The sequence below is a fragment of the Vicugna pacos genome, chromosome 22, assembly GCF_048564905.1.
Source record: "Vicugna pacos chromosome 22, VicPac4, whole genome shotgun sequence".
NCBI classification, from domain to species: Eukaryota; Metazoa; Chordata; class Mammalia; order Artiodactyla; family Camelidae; genus Vicugna; species Vicugna pacos.
In genome coordinates, this window is record NC_133008.1 from 30,024,466 (window position 1) to 30,042,534 (window position 18,069).

At 54.9% G+C, this 18,069-nt stretch overlaps 2 protein-coding genes across 6 annotated transcripts; one reads left to right on the forward strand and one right to left on the reverse strand.

Moving 5' to 3' along the window:
* Nucleotides 1–355: 355 nt before the first annotated feature.
* On the forward strand, nt 356–7,631 carry SIRT6 (sirtuin 6). 3 transcript variants are annotated; one of them, XM_031689687.2, is made up of 9 exons: nt 356–473; nt 2,324–2,451; nt 3,827–4,009; nt 4,315–4,374; nt 5,696–5,791; nt 5,870–5,950; nt 6,519–6,642; nt 6,726–6,836; nt 7,132–7,631. In XM_031689687.2, the coding sequence occupies exons 1-9, from the start codon at nt 408–410 to the stop codon at nt 7,315–7,317; spliced, it is 1,035 nt and encodes a 344-aa protein (XP_031545547.1). In that variant the 5' UTR covers nt 356–407; the 3' UTR covers nt 7,318–7,631. The 3 variants fall into 3 exon arrangements, with proteins under 3 accessions (XP_031545547.1, XP_006206451.1, XP_072804046.1); XM_006206389.1 differs by having other exon boundaries at nt 6,726–7,631; XM_072947945.1 differs by lacking the exon at nt 7,132–7,631 and having other exon boundaries at nt 358–473; nt 6,445–6,642; nt 6,726–6,895.
* A 983-nt stretch (nt 7,632–8,614) lies between these two features.
* Nucleotides 8,615–17,060, reverse strand: CREB3L3 (cAMP responsive element binding protein 3 like 3). Of its 3 annotated transcripts, none has more exons than XM_072947946.1 (11): nt 17,034–17,060; nt 16,429–16,557; nt 15,707–16,004; nt 14,604–14,710; nt 13,887–13,895; nt 12,858–12,992; nt 12,210–12,316; nt 10,637–10,705; nt 9,667–9,751; nt 9,366–9,462; nt 8,615–9,163 (listed from the first exon to the last, which is right to left on the reverse strand). In XM_072947946.1, exons 1-11 carry the CDS (start codon nt 17,058–17,060, stop codon nt 8,850–8,852), a joined length of 1,377 nt encoding a protein of 458 aa, XP_072804047.1. In that variant the 3' UTR covers nt 8,615–8,849. The 3 variants fall into 3 exon arrangements, with proteins under 3 accessions (XP_072804047.1, XP_072804049.1, XP_072804048.1); XM_072947948.1 differs by having other exon boundaries at nt 15,707–16,007; XM_072947947.1 differs by lacking the exon at nt 13,887–13,895 and having other exon boundaries at nt 14,601–14,710; nt 15,707–16,007.
* Nucleotides 17,061–18,069: the final 1,009 nt, after the last annotated feature.

The window sequence follows — 18,069 nt, forward strand, 5'->3', positions numbered from 1 at the left end:
CCTTCTCTCCAGCTCTGTCCTGGGGGGATGGGGGAGGGTAGGGAGAATCAGTTTACGTATTTGTAGAAAAGGGAGAGCGGGCACTCATCACTTGCGCCCCTCACCTTGGAGGTGACTGGAGAACTCACACATGGGAAGTCTCCCAGTTTCCAGCCAGGTCACTGGACAGCCCTTTTCCCGCCATTCCCCACTTCCCCAGCTTACAGAAGGAAACTGGCTTCTCTTTGCCATCGGTTAATATGGCGACTGCGGCGTCAGCGCGAAGCGCATGCGCCTTGGAAGGGGCGGCCTTGTACGGAGGATGGGAATGCGGCTCCTCCTTCCTCCCCGTCCCACCCCCACCCCCCGTTTCCGGCGGAAGCGGCCGCAACAAGGGAAACTTTATTGTTCCCGTTGGGGCCGCGAGGATGTCGGTGAATTACGCTGCGGGGCTGTCGCCGTACGCGGACAAGGGCAAGTGCGGCCTGCCGGAGGTGAGCGCGGCCGGGGGTCCCGGCGGCCGTCCCCAGGGCGGTGAGCTGGGCGGGGCCGGCCAACAGCGGGGCATTGTGGGAATATCAGGAGACACTGAGGCTAGACAATGGGAGGGACTTCCCAGTGGGGAGGGGGCGGGAAGTGACGCCCCAGCGCGCCCCAGGACGCGTACACGCCCAGCTCTGGGTCGGTCAGGCTGGGACTGAGAGAAGGACCCGCGTCCGAGACATCTTGAAGTAATGATGGGAGAGCAGGGGATGTAGTTCCAGGCGGAAGGCACTGCAGGGGCAAAGGCGGGGAAGTGAAAATAAACTTGGAGAACAGATTTGGCCAGAGAGGTTTCCAGAACGAGGCCAGGATGGGCCTAAAATGCGAAACTGGGGCGTTGGCACTATCCTGAGAGTGATGAGGAAGGGTTTTGACCTGGAGAGGAACCTGGAGGATTTAAGTCAGAAAGATCCTCTGGCCACACTAAGAGGAGGTCCTTCCATACACCGAGACCTTGGCCGGGTCATTTCCCTTCCGGCCTCCTCTCGCGTTTTGTAAACTGGTGGGAAGATTGCCGGCATCCCGAAAAGGCTAGGCGGTTCATTCTGAGTCAGGGGTCAGGAGTCAGGCATTTAATGAACTCTCTGGTGGTGTGAAACCCCATTCTTCTCTCCTGTGTTTCATTTCATTCCATACACGTTTATTGAGCGCCTACCGTGCACCAGCCCCTTTCTCTGCCCTGGGGCCACACTGGGGAACCAGACAGGCCAAACCTCCTGGTTCCAGCCAGGAGACCGATGAGGAGCAAATAAATATAAGAAGTCAGATGGTGGTATGTGCTATGGAGGAAAGTAAAGCAGATGATGAGGAGAACTGGGGGCTGCATTGAAACCAGGTGGTGGGGAGGCATCACTAAGATAACTATTTTTTCCCCTAATTTCAAAAATTGTGGTAAAATATACATAACATAAAATTTACTGTCTTAGCCACTTTTAAGTGTATGGTTTAACAGTATTAAATACATTCATAGTCTTGTGAAACCATCTCCACCATCCATCTCATTTTCTCAAACTGAAACTTTGTCCCCACTAAACACCAACTCTCCATCCCCTCCCCCAGCCCCTGTCACTCACCATCTACTTTCTGTCTCTGTGAATCTGACTCCTCTAGGGACCTCACATAATTGGAATCTTACAGTATTTGTGTTTTTGTGTCTGGCTTATTTCACTGAGCATTATGTCCTTAGGGTTCTTTCATGTTGTAGCATGTGTCAGAATCTCCTCCCTTTTAAAGGCTTAATAACATTCCCTTTTATGTATAGACCATGTTTGTTTAGCCATTAATCTGTTGATGGACAGTGGGGTTGCTCCCACGTTTTGGCTACTGCAAATAATGCTGCTATGAATGTGAGTGTACAAGTGAGATGACTTTTGAGCCAAGACCTAGTGGAGGTGAAGAGGGAGCCATGTGGGTGTCTGGGCAAAGGGCATTCCATACAGAGGGCACAGCCCACACAAAGACACTGAGGCTGGACCACACCTTGCGTGTTGGAGGAACAGTGAAGAGGCCTGTGTGGCTGGAGCAGAGTGAGTGAGGGGGTGAGAGGGAGGAGGGAGGGCAGGGAGGAGATAAGGCAGGTGGTGTAAGACCCTGTGGGCCTTGAACAGAACTTGGGCTTTTCCCTTGAGAGAGATGGGAGCCCTGGAGGGCTGTGGGTGGAGGAAGGACTTGATGACAGACTGCCTTTTCCCATCCATTCTCCTCCCCGTGGACAAAGACAGGGCAGTTCAGCCTGTGGCTAGTGGCCTTGCACTGTGGGACATGTTTTGACCCCTCCCTTCTGCTTTCTCTCACCCAACAGGTCTTTGACCCCCCTGAGGAGTTGGAGCAGAAGGTGTGGGAGCTGGCGCAGCTGGTCTGGCAGTCCTCCAGCGTGGTGTTCCACACAGGCGCAGGCATTAGCACCGCCTCAGGCATCCCCGACTTCAGGTCCATGGGAGTGGAGGGAAGTTGAGGCAGGGCCTGCCATGCTGCCAGGGGCTTCCCTGTGAGCTCACAGATGCCCAGCCATCAGAACCTATCCTGTCGCCTTCCCTCCCACTGAGTCTGGGGTGATCAGTCAGTCGCCTGGGGTGTTGGGGAAGGCAAAGACCCCTCCTTTTTAAGCTTATCCCGTTAAATCACACCCAACATTCCATGCACACCCCATTGGCCAGAACTTGGTCACCTGACCATACCTAGTGGCAAGTGATGCTGGGAAATGTAGTCTTTTGTCTAGGCTCACTGTGTTTGGTTAAATATTGGAGTTCTGTTATTTCCGTAGAAGAAGGGGACAGTTAGCTCCATACTCACTTGCAAATACTTTTCTGTCAGACCTGGTGGGGCAGGTGGTTTAACCACGCGGACCTCCGTTTCCTCACCTGTAAACGAGGTGTGAGACCAGATGATGTTTGACGTCCCTCTGCTTCAGGCAGCCTGTGTCAGACGAGTCTTGTTGCTGAAAAGCAGGGGTCTCAAACTGGTGGCCCCTGAGTGGCTCCTGTAGGTGCTAAGTTTGCAACCCTACCCCGTAGGGCCAGCCTCTTGCATTTATACTCTCTTTCTAAGGCCTCTCAGGCCCCCAGCACAGACTCTCACAGCAGAACAGATTCCTCATTCTTGGAGGAATGATAGAATTCTAAGGTGTGACGCTCATCCCCCTTCCATAATTGCCACAGCTCCCCATTGCCACACAGGAGAGTTCCAAGTACTTCAAACTGGAAATCGAAGCCCTTCCTGACCCATCCCTGGATCCGCTCTCCAACCTCAGCCCCTGCTGCTCCCGCAGCAGCCACCAGACCACTCACAGGCTGTTGCCAGCCCCCTGGCCTCTGCATACCTCTTCTGTCTGAACTGCCCTGCCCTTTCCTCTGTTCAAGAGACAGCTCAACCTCCTCTCGGAAGCCTTCCCGCAGTCTCACAGAGAGCCCTCACCACTTCCACTGGGCCGCCCCAGCTTTGGGTCCTCCCTCTGCCTCAGCCGTACAGGGCTGGAGGGTCTGTGTCCACCTGTGTGTCTCCCAACAAGACTGAGGCCTCCTCGAGGGCAGGGCCTGGGTCCACTGGGGCCCCAGCATCACCCAGCACAGGGCCAGGCTGAGTACAGCAGCAGTAAGGGTTTGTTGAATAGTTTCTGCCCTTGCATCCCGTGTTCTCCCTCCTTCCTTCCCCTGGACCCCATCTTTGTCTGTGTCAATCTCTCTCTGTCTCTCTCTGATTCTCCATCTTTCTCTGCCTCTGTTTGTCTCTCTGTCTCCCATTCTCTCCCTTCTATCCTCCTCTCTCCCTGCTCCCTAAACTCTGTCTCTCCTACCTGCCGCCTCAGGGGCCCCCATGGCGTCTGGACGATGGAGGAGCAGGGCCTGGCACCCAAGTTCGACACTACCTTCGAGAACGCGCGGCCCACGAAGACCCACATGGCCCTGGTACAGCTGGAGCGCGTGGGCCTCCTCCGCTTCCTGGTCAGCCAGAATGTGGACGGGCTGCATGTGCGCTCCGGCTTCCCCAGGTGCACCCGGTGTCCAGCCCTGCTTGGTCTTGGGTGGGCTGCCCCCTCTGCAAGCCTCAGTTTCCTCATCTGTAAAATGGGCTTTGATGGTAGCCCCTCCCTCTCAAGACCAATGTGGTGATTCAGCCGGGAGAAAGGTTTGGTGCCCAGCTGTCACTGCCAGCACCTCCTGGGCACCTATGGAGAACTGAGGAATCCCCTCCTCCTAGTCCCCAGGCGATTCCAGCCCTGATCCCTGCATCTCGCTCGGCCTGGGCTCCGGGGTCCCTCCTTCTCCACTAAGCATCTTCCTTCTCCTCCCACAGGGACAAGTTGGCAGAGCTTCACGGAAACATGTTTGTAGAAGAATGTGTCAAGTGTAAGACGTGAGTGCTGTGGAGGGTGCGGGCGGGCACACAGGGTGGGGACCACCCGGGGCGGGCTCTGTACAAGGGTCTCGAGAGGTGAACTAGAGACGAGGGCGTGACCCCCCCCCCCAGGGTGGGACCTGGGGGCATGTCTTCCTCCTGGGGAGGTGTATTCACTTCCTGTGGCTGCTGGGACAAACTGCCATAAACTGAGTAACTTAAAACAACAGAAATTGAGGGTCTTACAGTTGCTGAAGCTACAAGTTCAAAATCAAGGTGTTGGCAGGGCCATGCTCCCTCTGAAACCTGTCGGGAAGGACCCTTCCTGCCTCTTCCGGCTTCCGGGAGCGGGTGGGTTCTGGGCGTGGCTCCCGCTGCTGGGTGGGCAGCCTCACAAGTGTGAGCATCTCGGAGGGAGAGGTGCACCGGGCTCCCCTGCAGCTGGAATATTTGAGACCAGTCGGGCCCCAACTTTAAAACATTCTTTTTCTCTCTAAACTTATTTTGAAAAAATTTAAACCTGTGGAAAACTCACAAGAACTTACAATGAACTCACACTTCACCTAGGCCAGGGGTCACAGACTTCCCACACGGGGCCAGATGGTAAATGTCTTCAGCTTTCTGGGCCAGACTCTGGCATGACCGTTGGCTCTGCCCTTGTAACATGAAAGCCACCGTAGGCAACACATCAAGGAATGGGCGTGGCTGTGTGCCAGTAAAACTGTTACAAAAGCAGGAAGCAGAGGGCCAGATTGGATCCTTGTGGCCATAGTTTGCTGACCCCGAACCTGGATTCACCAGTGTCACTATTTTGCCACGACTTGTTTCTCCTTCTCTCTCTGTGTTGCTAGGATTTGCTGTACTGTTCAAGGGGCAGATTTCCTCATCCTTTTCCCTTAAATCCTTGAGACATTTATCTCCCAGGAGACACAGTGCAGTTACTAAAGTCGGGAAATGTAAAAACCACAGAAGGCGATGATTCAATCCTCAGTCCATATTCCCAGTGTTCCCTGGTCCGGGATCCAACCCAGGGAGCCACTGTCAAGTCTCATCCATCTCCTTTATTTGGAATAGTCCCCACCTTTCTCAGTTTCCCCAGCAGTGGGCCTTTTGAAGAAGCCAGGCCAGCTGTTACATGGATGGAGGCCCCCCAGCGCCCCCAGACCCCCATGCTGGGTTTGCCAGATGTCTCCTTGTGTTTAGATTCTGGTTGTGTGGCCCCTGCTTTCCTGGGAGAACAGCTCCCCACAAAAAAACAAGAGGCATCCAGGTGGGGCCGCAGGGTGGGCACACAGGAGGGAGCAGGCGGTGGGCTGACTCACTTTTACCCCTGACACAGGCAGTACGTCCGGGACACCGTCGTGGGCAGCATGGGCCTGAAGGCCACCGGCCGGCTCTGCACAGTGGCCAAGTCAAGGGGGCTGCGGGCCTGCAGGTGAGCGGCCCTCCGCATGCCCTGGACCCCAGGAGAGGTGGTGTGTCTCCCTGCTGACTCCCCAACCCTCCATCGCAGGGGGGAGCTGAGAGACACCATCCTGGACTGGGAGGATGCCCTGCCTGACCGGGACCTGGCTCTCGCCGACGAGGCCAGCAGGTCTGATGGAAGACCAGCCCAGGGTGGGGCTGGTGGGGGAGGGAGCAGAAACAGCCAGCTGCAGCACAGGGGACACCAGGAAAGGATTCCAGAAAGAAGCAGCCCACACCCTCTTTGGGCCTTGCTTCCCCTGTAATAGTGGCAGCTCCTGTGTACTGAGCCCTCACACCCTGGCCCTGGCTAGAGGCCTTACACACACCTTCCTCATCACAGCCCAGGGTGGGGGCTGCTTGGGGCCATTTTACAGACGAGGAAACTGAGGCTGCCACAAGTTGACTCCTCCATCCATGCTGCCCAGCCAGGAAGGGACTGAGCCAGGATTGGAACCCAGGAGTCCCACATCAGCAACTCTACCTCTGCCGACCCGGGTGGGAGGTTCAGGCAGAAGGGAGGCGGGAGGGGTAGGATTCAGGGCAGCTGAGGAATGCGGTGGCTGGGTGCCCTGCCGCCGGCTTCCCCGCCTCCCTCCCCCCACGCCCCCCTACACACCCCAGCCTCACAGGGCAGGAGGAGGACTGCAGATACTCTTGCCAAGGGGCTCAGACTCATCATGCCTCCCGGGCCCCAGGAACGCGGACCTGTCCGTCACCCTGGGCACCTCCCTGCAAATCCGGCCTAGTGGGAACTTGCCACTGGCCACCAAGCGCCGCGGAGGCCGGCTGGTCATCGTCAACCTTCAGCCCACCAAGCATGTACGTTCCAGAGCCCGGCCCTGGCCCCTAACATTGCTGTGGGCCCCCACAAGCCTTCTCCTGACCTGCCCCCACCCCTGCAGGACCGTCATGCCGACCTGCGTATCCATGGCTATGTAGATGAGGTCATGATCCGGCTCATGAAACACCTGGGCCTTGAGATCCCGGCCTGGGATGGCCCCCGTGTGCTGGAGAGGGCGCTGCCGCCCCTGCCCCGCCCACCAGCCCCAAAGCTGGAGACCAAGGAGGAGCCCCCTGCCCAGCACAACGGCCAAGCACCTGCCAGTCCCAAGCAGGAGCCCACAGCGGAGCCCTCCGCCCAGCACAACGGCTCTGGGCCCGCCAGCCCCAAAAGGGAGCGGCTGGACAGTCCTGTCCCCCACAGGCCCCCCAAAAGAGTGAAGGCGGAGGTGGTTTCCAGCTGACCAGGGGGCCTGGGGAGGGCGGGGCTTTTTATAGAAACTATGGATTCTTTTTTTTCTTACTGGTCTCACTTTGTTACTTGTCTCTGTCCTTGGGGGGAGCCCTCAGGGCGCTGAGAGCTGGGCTCCAGACTCCGGGGCAGACTTGCCCTTCATTGCACCCCCCTTTAGCTCTGGGGGCCTGGGAAGGAGCATCCTCTCCCTAGACCCTGACCTTGGAGCTTACACCCCCGGCACCTGTTCCTCCCCCTAGCCCCAGCCCCTGACTCAGGATGTTCTTGGGAGGTGTGGCCAGGCCCTCTCTGGTTTCCAGCCTAAACAGGAATTAACTCCCTCTGCCCCCCAGGCCCTCATACTCCCCAACCCCTGCCTACTCCAAAATGGCCTTCATAGTCCCTCCACAAGGGAAAGGAGGCAGAGCCACCATTTAGGAGCCAAACTTCATGGCAGGACAGACAACAGAGGTTGCACTGCCTTCGGGGCTGGAGGGACAAAGAGGTGGGTCCACTTGGCTTCTACCAGGCTTCCAGAAAAGCCTTCAATGCAATAAAAGCAGAATTTCTTGCATCTGAATCTGTGTTTAACATCCACAACTTTGTGCCAGGTCCTAGTCCCTGGGAGCATGAGTGTGTGGTCCTCTCACCCCCTGGAACGTCTGCCAGCGCGTCCTTGCAATCTAGGCCTGGGGTGAAAGAGGGCCTTACCAGCAGCTGGCATTCCTTGAGCCCTAAGACTGTGGTTATTATCAGCGTTATTTCTTAATATGTGCCCTCTGCTACTAGGCTATGATCCCCTCTAAAGGGATGAGAGAGGTGGCGTCTCCTCTTCGCGATTGAAATCCTCGGGCACCTGCACAAAGCAGGCAGCGCTGCGGCGGGCGACGCGTTAAGGGAAGAGCGCAGGCGCAGTAGGGGAGGGATCAATCCTCCCCTGCTGCGATCTTAGGCGGGTCTCATCTCTTCCGACGCCTCCGTTTCCTCAACCGGTAAGCAAGCAGGGTGGACAGCCCGGGCCCCAGGAAGGCAAATGCCGCAGACCTTCCGCGGACACCCTTGAAGGGCCTCCGGGCCCCCCCAGAGCCTCCAGAACCCTGCGCTCCTGGCGCGCCCTGCGCGCCGCCGGTCGCCGCTCTCCAAGGTGCTGAAGACGCCTCTGGCGCCTCTGTTTTCGCTGCTCCAGCCTAAGAGTCCAAGGTCTCTCCACCTCACTCCTCTCCATTCTAGGCCCCCCAGTTCTTCCTTATGTAGGTTGGAGAGCCCCAGACTCTAATTCAGCCCCTACCTTACTCTGTCTCCACACCAGACGTGTTCTGTCAAAATACTTTTATTAAAGATCACGGCAGTCTTAGAAAAAGGGGTAGCTGTGGGCCATGGCTGCCTGGAAGTTCAGAGCTCAGCCCGTGCTCCGGGACCAGCGTCCCTGCAGTCTTGGCTGGTTCCTCCCCACTGTGTGCGAGGGGGCAGGAGGGAGTGCCTGGGGCGGGGATTTGTTGAGGCCTTGTATGTATATCTGTCTGGATCTGTGGATCAGTCTGTGTATGTCTTCCTGTCTCCTCCTGCACCTGGGTCTGTGTGTGTTTCTCAGGCTTTGTGGCCCTATGGTCACCCTGTGTCTGAGTGTCAGTTTCTGCATATGCCTGGGTCCCTGGGTCTGTAGCTGTGAGTCTATGCATCTCCGTCCTGGTATCTCCGCAAGGGTCTCTCCCTCACCTGAAATCCCTGGGCCTGTCACTGTCCACTGCAGCACCCTCGAGCAGAGGGGCCTGGGGGCATGTCCCCGTGGTGCTCACAGCTCCCCACCTGCCGCCTCCAGCCCCACTTGTCCTGGGCTGAGTGCTGGCTTAGGCGGAGCACAGTCCAGCAGAGTGGCCCGATCCAGCTCCTTCATCTCAGTGCCCTGGACCAGGGTCGAGTTGTCTAGATCCTCTGTCGAGTTGTCCACAGATGGCGTGTCCCGGGATCCCCAGTACCCCCCGGGGCTGCCTTGAGACCCTTCCTGAAGTACACCAGCCTCGGGCCAGGGTCCTGGGGCCTCGGAGCCTGGTGCGGCATCTGGGGCCACTCGAGATGCAGCGTCGTTGTGCAAAGTTCTGGAGAAAACTGAGCAAGGGTTGGGGAGGCATGAGGGCTGGGCTGGGTGGGGGGTTGGTGTCCCTTATTTCCTTAGCTCCCAGCCTCAGGGAGCAGTTGCAAGGGGTCCAGTTCCCCAGAGACCCAGTATAGGGGCTGGGGAGCCAAGGGGAGTGTGCCCACGGTGAAGCCCAGAGAGGTTTTGAGGGAGGACTGACCCATGTCCACCTACCTCGCACAGGTGTGAAGTCTCCGGGGCTCTCGGCTTTGTTGGAGGCGAAAGGGCTGATGGAAGGGAGGACGATGAGGGCGAAGGAAAAGAGCAGGACCTGGCAGAGATGGGGGCAGGGTCACCGCGTCCCTCCCCCTCCCCTGTGAGCACACTCATCTCAGAGGCAGGGAAACCAAGGCCCAGAAGACTGGATCATGCTTGAGCTGGGGCTCAGGGCCATTCTCCTACTCACACTCACCTCCTCCCACAGGCCCCTTTGCCAAGGCTGAGGATCGCCTCGGAGCTAGGGGCCAGGACTCACCGCTATGCAGGTGCCTGTGTGAGCTGACTTGGTGGTGGACTGGACCACAATGGCCTGGAGTTTTTTCAGCTGCTCCAAGAGGGACCTTGGGGGAAATGGGTAGGCTTGGCTGAGCTCTACATGGCTGACTGGCTCCTTGTCCATTTTGTGATTCCCCCGCCCAGCTGAGGGCTGAGTTCTGAATCCCATACATCCCTCAAGGCCCCACTGATCTTAAAAGTCCCAGACCCTCCCTCTTTGCTCCTATCCCCTTCCTGCCTCACCTCCTCCTTCTCTCCCCATCTCTCATTCTGCCCCAGACAAATAGCTCCCTCACTCTTCCTCCAACACACAAGCATTCCTGGCCCGGGGCCTTTGTACTAGCTGTTCCCTCTGTACCGAGGACACTGTTCCCCCAGGTCTTTTTGTAGCTGCTTCGTCCTTATCCATCAGGTGTCATCTCAAATATCACCTTATCTGATCTCTCTCTGTCTAAAACAGCCCCCTCTTACTTTTCTTCCCAGTGACAATCACTATTTGAAAGGTCTTTTATAATTTTTGTTTGCCTTGAGTATGTTTCCCACAACACTGAGTTCTTTAAGTGGAGGGGCTGTGTCTGTTTTGCTCACTGTTGGGGTCCCAGTGTCCAGAACTATGCCTGGCACGTAGCAGATGCTAAATAAAAATGGACTGGGTGGATGTACCCCATAGACGGAATCACCTGCAGTTCTACACAACATACTCCTAGCCTTTGCCCATTCATATGCTAATTCCCCCACTGGGAGCATCTTCCATCAAGTGAACTCCTATACATCCTTCAAGGGCCCAAGTTCAAGTCCCCTCCTCTATGCAGCCTGCCCATTTCTAGGTGGAGCCCTTACCCCCTGATCTGCCCTGCCAACACACAGGCTATACCCCCATGTCCACCTCTCCTGCAAGAGACTGTGGAGCCAGCTCCCCTGTCCTCTGCCCCGGCTGGATGAAGACTCACAGGTTCTGCTTCTCAAGATGTAAGACCTTCCTCTGAAGCTCCTGGTTCTGGGCAGTACAGGCTGACATCCTGCAGGGGCAATGTCACAGAGACATTCAGAATATGCCTGTCATCAATAGGTCTAACTAGTATCTCTTTGTGAGGGTCCACTTTATAGGCAGGGAACCCAAGGCCAGAGAGGGGAAGTCATTCATCCAAAGGCACCCTGGTAAGTCTGTGACAAAACCAATATTCAAACACAGTTCTGCCTGGCTTCTAGGTACCATCTTTGCACGGATGTGGAGGCTTTATTCCAGCCTGAGCACCCAGGATTGGGAATGGAGTGCCATACTCAGGCAGTGATGCTTCCCGTATGCATACACCTGTGAATGTGGTCTTGGCCCAGACCACTCAGATGCAGAGTCAAAACTCTCAAATCCTGGCATGAGAATAGTTAGTCCTCATATCCCAACCAGGGAAGAGAATAAATTCCCCTACTAAAAGGCTCTCCTTCTAAATACATTATGGGATAAAGAAGAATCCACAGTGTAAATTAGGGAAGACCTAGGGACTGTATGGTAATGACAATGGTACAAATCCACATATGTAAGATGCAGCTAAAGCAGTGCTGAGAGGAAAATGAATAGCCTTAATACAGCTTAACCAGCTGAACGTACACATTTAAAAGTTAGTGAACAAACAACAGAATAAACTCCCCACCAAAAAAAAAAATCAGTGAAAGACACAATAAAGCTAAGAGTAGAAATAAAAGAACTAGAACACAAAAATACAGTGGGGTGAGAGGAAAGTCCAGAAATTCATTCTTTGAAAAGAATAATAAAATAGACAAACTTTTGGCAAGACTGACAAGGTAAAAAGCAAGAGAAGGCACAAATACACAATATGAGTTACTTAAAAGGGCATAACTATAGATTACTCAGAGCTTAAAAATAATAGAAGAAAAATAATAGAAGAAAATAATGAAGAATTTTATGTCAATATGTTTGAAATGGACAACTTTCCAGGAGAATGTGACATCCCAGAATTGACTTGAGAAGAAATAGAAAACCCAAACAGACCTGTAACATGATAAAATCACTTTTGGTTTAAAAAGTGAACAAGCTCAGCTCCTATGTTTCTATTAAAAAATGATAAGAAGCCTACCCCTCACTACCCTAAATGAGTTGAGAGAGGTAACTGGATGAGATTGGGGTGCACAATTCTTAAGTTGAGGAAATTGGGCCTTCCTTCTTCCTCACCCAAGGAAGCCATGGCAGCTCTCAGGACCAGCGATTTTCAGACAAGGGAAGTAAGTGTCTCATCTTCAAGCAGAGAGCCAGGACTAGATGAATGATACCGTCCCCTTTCTTGAAATCACATATGCTAGCAGACAAAGAAACCTCGAACCCGAGCCCTGTACCACCTGTAAGCATTTTTCATCCTTGCCATTCACATGAAAAACGGTCTCTCCCAGAGAAGGAAGCAGCTCTAATTTCGTCAGGTTCTGAAAACTGTGACCTTAGCCCCACTGCATCATCCCTCTCTCGGACCTCAGTTCTCCCGGGAGTGCAGAGTCCTGGGGCCCCAGCCTTACCGAGTTTCCAGGCCATCAATATATTCCTTCTTCTTTTTCCGGCTTTCTTGTGCCGACTGTTTGTTTCGGATTTTCCGGCGAATTTTTTTCAGCACTCGTTCCTCATACTGCAAAGTGACACAGGGAGGTGGCTGAGTCAGTCCGGAGGATCCATTCTCCCTACAACTTCACGCCGTTATCTTCTCATGGGAGCCATCCCAGACTCAGGTCTACCCTGGGGGCAGACCCCTAATGACTTGAAGACCAGGTTTTCTGCCCCTGAATTCCTGCAGAGCCTCTAGGCGGGGGTTCTGGGTCCCAGCTCCCAATCCCAGTCGGTCACTGGGTACCGACTTTGTGCGCTGGTGAAATCGCGCCACCTTCTGGCCACCTTGGGAACAGCGCCCTTCCCAGTGCCGGTTGTTATCAAGACTTAGAGATGTCTTCAGACTGGAAAGGCAAATTTGGGTATTGATGCTTAGTGAACAGGCTGGGTGGGGACTGTGGCCAGCCAGAGAGCCCCACTGAGTTGTCTCTGAGGATGATTTTTCTGACTCCGATAACCGACACGTCCTAACATTCTAATGCAAGAAACCTAAAGGTGAGACTCGTGGGCAGGTAGCTGCAGGAAAGGGGCAAGCCTGGTAGCCAGGGGCCCCACTGGCTCACCTTGGTGAGGGGCAGCTGTGTGGGCAGGGTGATGCCTTCTTTGGCCAGCAGCTTCTTCTCATCCTCCGTCAGCACCAGCTCCTGGCAGTGCCCGGTCCCAGGTCGCAACAGGTGGGGGGCTGCCAGGTGATGTTGCTGTGGGGAAACCAGGAGAATTGCTTTAGGGCTAGTGAGAGCTTTGGGGAAATAAGAGACATCAGATCTGAGAAACTATCGATCCGTCTGCTGTAGCGTGCCCGCTGGCACTAGGGCTCAAAAGAACCAGCGCACAGACCTCTGACCCAGCAATTCCACTTCCAGGAATTAATCTTACAGATACAAGTTTGTCATTTGTTTAACAAATAGTCACTCGACAGCTATGTATTTAGCACCTACTCCATGCCAGGCACTGCTCTGGGCTCTGAACACTCATGGCAGTGCCGTCTGCAACAGCAGAGGGGAAATCCGACAAACAGGGACAAGCTAAACAAGCGAGCCTCCGGGAAACAGGGGTGAAGGGCGCGTCTCCCCACGTGCCCATTTGTACATTTGGAACTTGGACTGTGTGAGTGCATTTGCCTATTGCAACAATTTTAAAATTAAATTTAAATTATGAAATAGAAACACTAAAAATTAAAGAATCTTGTCGTCTGAGTGCCAAGTCTTAGCAATGTCACAGGGTGGAATGGGAGGCTCAGGAGTAAAGGGGGAGACTGGGGCAGTCTCCCATTCATCGGATCAAACTCCACTCCCTAGAATTCCAGACCATCGATCAGCACAACCATTGTCTCTCTTAGGGTCCAAACCTCAGTGTGCTCATCTGCAAAATGGGGATACGATCTCCTACTTTCCAAGGTCATCCACACACAGATATGCAACAATATTAAACTTAATGCATTTACAAAGGCCAGTTAGCATTTCCAAAGTAGTCATTCATGTTTCCTATCCTTCAAGACCTGCTGAAGTTCTGCCTCCTCCAGGAAGCCTTCTTGGACTTGCCTCTCTCTTTATCAATACACTTCCATGAGTAGTCAGTTGTCCCCTCTTGACCATGAGGTCCTCAGGGGCTGAGTACACAGCTGGTGATCACCTCACATCTCTTAAGTTGGGAGGGGCATTCTGGCCTTGTTTCGAGGTTGTCAGGACAACTTTGGGCATCAGGCAAACTGGAGTTCAAATCCTGACTCAGCCACTTGTTTGCTGTGTAACTTTGTGGCTTAACCTCTCTGGGCCTTGGCTTGCTTATCTGTGAAATGGGGACACTAATTGGGTTGGCAGCTCTGGTTTACTGATAGAGGAAATAGATGGCCCTTGGTCAACATGCAATGGGCACAATAGGTCCAATGGGCCAGCCCAGGAATTGAGCCTGCAGCAGCTGTGTGACTTAGGGCAAATTACTGAACCCCTCTGTGCCCATTTGCTCCTATGTAAAATTGAGATAAGAATCTGAATCTTCATGGGTTGCTATGAATTAAGAAATAACCCATTTAACCACTTAGAAGCGTGGCCGACCTATAGCAGGTGCTCGGTGAGTTTCAGCTATTATTATTATTTTTTTACTACCACTATCGTAGGACGTGCCCCAGCCCCGGAGACAAGAGAACTCGAGACTGGGACCTGCTGACTTGCTCTGCATGTGACCTTGGACAGACGTCACCCCTGTCTGTGGCTGCCTTCCAGTCTCTGAAGTGGAGGCAGCGGGGCACCCGGGACCGCCGCCCCCCAGCCCCGCCGCCCCGGCGGACGGGCAGGGCGGCTCACCGCGGCCCCACCGCTGCCGGAGAGCAGGAGGTCCTTCACCGTGGGGCTGCGGCGCGGAGGCAAGTCGGCCGGCCCAGCCCGCTCCTCGGTGTGCAGTCCTGGGCTCCACGCTTCTGACGGGGCAGGTGGGGAAAGAGACAGGGAGACAGTCGGGGGGGGCCCTGAGGTCCCAGCTTCTACCTGCTTCCTCCAGCAAAGCTCCCAGGACTGACCTCGGTGTGCTAGGGACTCGTGGCGCAGCTTAGGGCCCCCGGGCCTGGGTTGAAGGGGGCAGCCCCAACTGATGCCTCAGTCTTCCTCTGCCACAGCACAGGAACCCAAGTTCATCAGGACTTTATCAGGAGCCCGCTGCCAGCCCAAGAGGGAGCGGCCGTTATCACCCAGGATTAAAGGCTAGATCTGCAGCCAGCCTGGCCTTATCGCCCCCTCGGGGCAGGGACCAGGTCTGATTCACCTGCGGTTCCCTCCCACCAGGTACCTAGCACACCATAGGTGCTCTGGAGAGCCCCAGACTTCAGTCAGACAACCTTCGGTTCTAATCCCCGACCGGGCAGAGCTGTGTGACCTTGGGTAAGTGATGAAACGTCTCTCAGCCTTAGTTTTGTCAAGTCTCCAATGGGACAAATAGGAGCTCCCGCCCCACTGCGAGGCTCAGGAGGCAAAAGATGCCCTGCTGGGGGCATCTTCTGCACGAGACTTGTTCCCCAGATCCAGAAGGTGCACCCCAAGGCCTGAGCTCCCATGACCTCACACACTTTCACTGAGCATCTACTGGGACCCAGGCATGGGAGGCACAAAACCGAGGTTGCCAGCATGGTGTCTGGGGCTGGAGTCAGCCTGGCAGGGTGGCATCCCAGCTCTGTGGCTCTTTTTTTTGAAACTTTTTTAAAATGGAGATACTGGGTATTGAATCCAGGACTTCATGCATGTTAAGCACACACTCTACCACTGAACTCCACCCCCCCACCCAGCTCTAAAGCTCTGACTCATCCCCTAACCATCTGCAAAATGAGCCCACAACAGCGTCCGAGCACCCACCTCAAAGGGCGGGTATGTGTGTACAGTGCCTGGAACAAGGTGACGGTAGTGAATGAAGACACGGAACTCACCCAGGTCTATGGCCACGGAGGCCTCGAGCCCGTGGGCTACTGGCCCAGGGTGCCTGGTGGGGCAGGGGGGCCCAGGATGGTAGGAGAGGCAGAGCTCCTTGCCAGACTCCGTGGTTTGGCAGCTGACTGGGGTGACAGCCACCCCACCACGTGGAGGGGTGTCTTGGGGGTCAGAGGGCAGATCTTCTGAGATGCCACTGTCACTGCCTGCAGGAGACCAGGTCGGGGAGTTGGGCACTGAATCTCCAGAACCCAGAATGGAGTTGAGGAAATCATCAGAGTCCGGGCCTGGCAGGACCTGCTGGGAGGGAGAAGGATGAGTGGGAATTAGGAGGCCTATGCTTTGCTTTGAATCGCTGTGTGACTCTGGGCAAGCCACTGACCCTCTCTGGGCTTCACTTATCCCTTCTGCAAGGTGGAAAGAACTAATGTTCTTGCCTCTGGTGTTGGTGCCTGAAAACAATCCGACCATGTTGAGGCACGAGCCCCAAGCTGAAGTCTGAGCCCAGCTCCAAAATCCTGTGTGACCCAGGACAAGTTACCACCCCTCTCAGGGCCTTGGTTTCCCCACCTTTAAGAAGGTAAAGTCACCTGCCCCTTAGGATAGCTGAGAGGTTAAGCACAATAACGTGCTTTGCTAAAATCGCCCACCATGAGCAGTGAATGCACAGAGCTGAGCGGAGTTCTGGCTCTGGCCCCCAGTGCCTGCAGTCGGTTATCACCTGATCGTCGACATGGCCCCAGTCCTCGCCCAGCTCTATGTGTCTCAAGATGCCATCCTGCCTGTCAAACAGGAGATCCAAGAGCTCCAGGCTGTCGATGGGGCCCGTGGGACTGGTGGAGGAAGTCATCTGGGGCAAGGAGGGGACATTTGTGAGGTCACTTAACCCCTCTCCTCCCCATTACCCATCTGCACACCACCCCAAGGTCCGTCCCACTCCGGTTCAGTCCCGGCTCAGTCCCCAGGCTGGGCCTGCCGCTCCCACTTGCTAAGCCTTGGTCTCCAAATCTGTGCTGTGAGGCTGACCCAGACACTCCGGGACCTGAGAGCCAATTTCTTTAAAAAGTGCTTGACAGATGCTCCCGTGGGGGTGAGCGGCCTTCTCTTATATTCCCATCCTGCCCAAATTCCCCCCTTCTGGAAGGTGGGGGAACTAGAAGAAAGACCAAGAGCAGCCCCAGAAAGGAGGCACTATTTTGGTCATTACATGTTTCCTCTGGGCCTCAGTCTTCCCATCTGTACAATGAGGTGTGAGGTTCCTGCCAATTCTGAGAGCTTGGGCAGTGTTCCTGGCATAAATCCTCCCTCCCCCGTGGCAGGGCTCACCTTTCCAGCCGCTAAGTCCCCATCCATGAGCCCGACCAGCTCTGTCTCCAGACACTTCTGTGTCTGCTCCGAGCTGGAGGCTCGCCCCACCAGGGCTCCCCGGCTCAGCCTGCTCCTCTCTGTGGCTCTGTCACCACCCCCAAAAGATGCTGAAATAGTCAGGAGGAGCTCCCAGACCACCCCCGGGTGCTGATTGGGGAACAGGCAAGACAGACAGGGTTGAGGGCCAGTGACACCGGGGCAGGCTTGGGGGAGGGGAGGGAAGACCGTTATCTCGATGTTTCGTGCTTTTCCTGCCGGCAGAGGGCAAAGGCCAAAGTCTGGGGTGCTGCCGCTCTGCCATGACCTCTCCCCTACTTTCAGGGACTGTTTCTTGTCATAGTCCCTGGACATCAGCTCCAAGAGAGCCCAGGGTCCTGGCTGGGTCCTGTCTACTCCCAGGAGAGAGCAAAACCAAGACAGCCCAGGCCTCCGCAGAGCCATTCCCTCTGCCAGGAGCTTCCCTGCCCATCGCAGCTGGCGAGCCCCTACCCACCCCCTAGCAAGCCCTCCATGGCCAAACCAGAGCAACCAATTCCTTCTAGAATCCTCTGTCATTCATTTGTTCTCAACAAATATTTATTAGTTCTTTTGGTGTGGGGAGGTAATTAGTTGGCTTTTTTTTAATCCATATATTTTTAATGGAAACCCTGGGGATTGAACCCAGGACCTTGCGCATGCTAGGCATGCACTCTAACCCTGAGCTATACCCTCCCTTCAATAAATATTTATTGAGCCAAACTTATTCCCACCTCAGGGCCTTTGCACTAGCTGTTCTCTCTGCCTGGAACTCCTATCCCCTCCACTCCAACTCTGGTCACTCTGTTCACATATTTGTGAATGTTTGATATTTGTGGATCCCAGCCCAGATGGCTGAGAGGCTGTCTCTGACCCCCCAACAGAGAGGGGCCCCCATCCCGTACTTCTTTATCACATCACTGTTTTCACTGATCCCCTCACTATTTGAAATTCTCTCATTTGTTCACTTGCCTATATT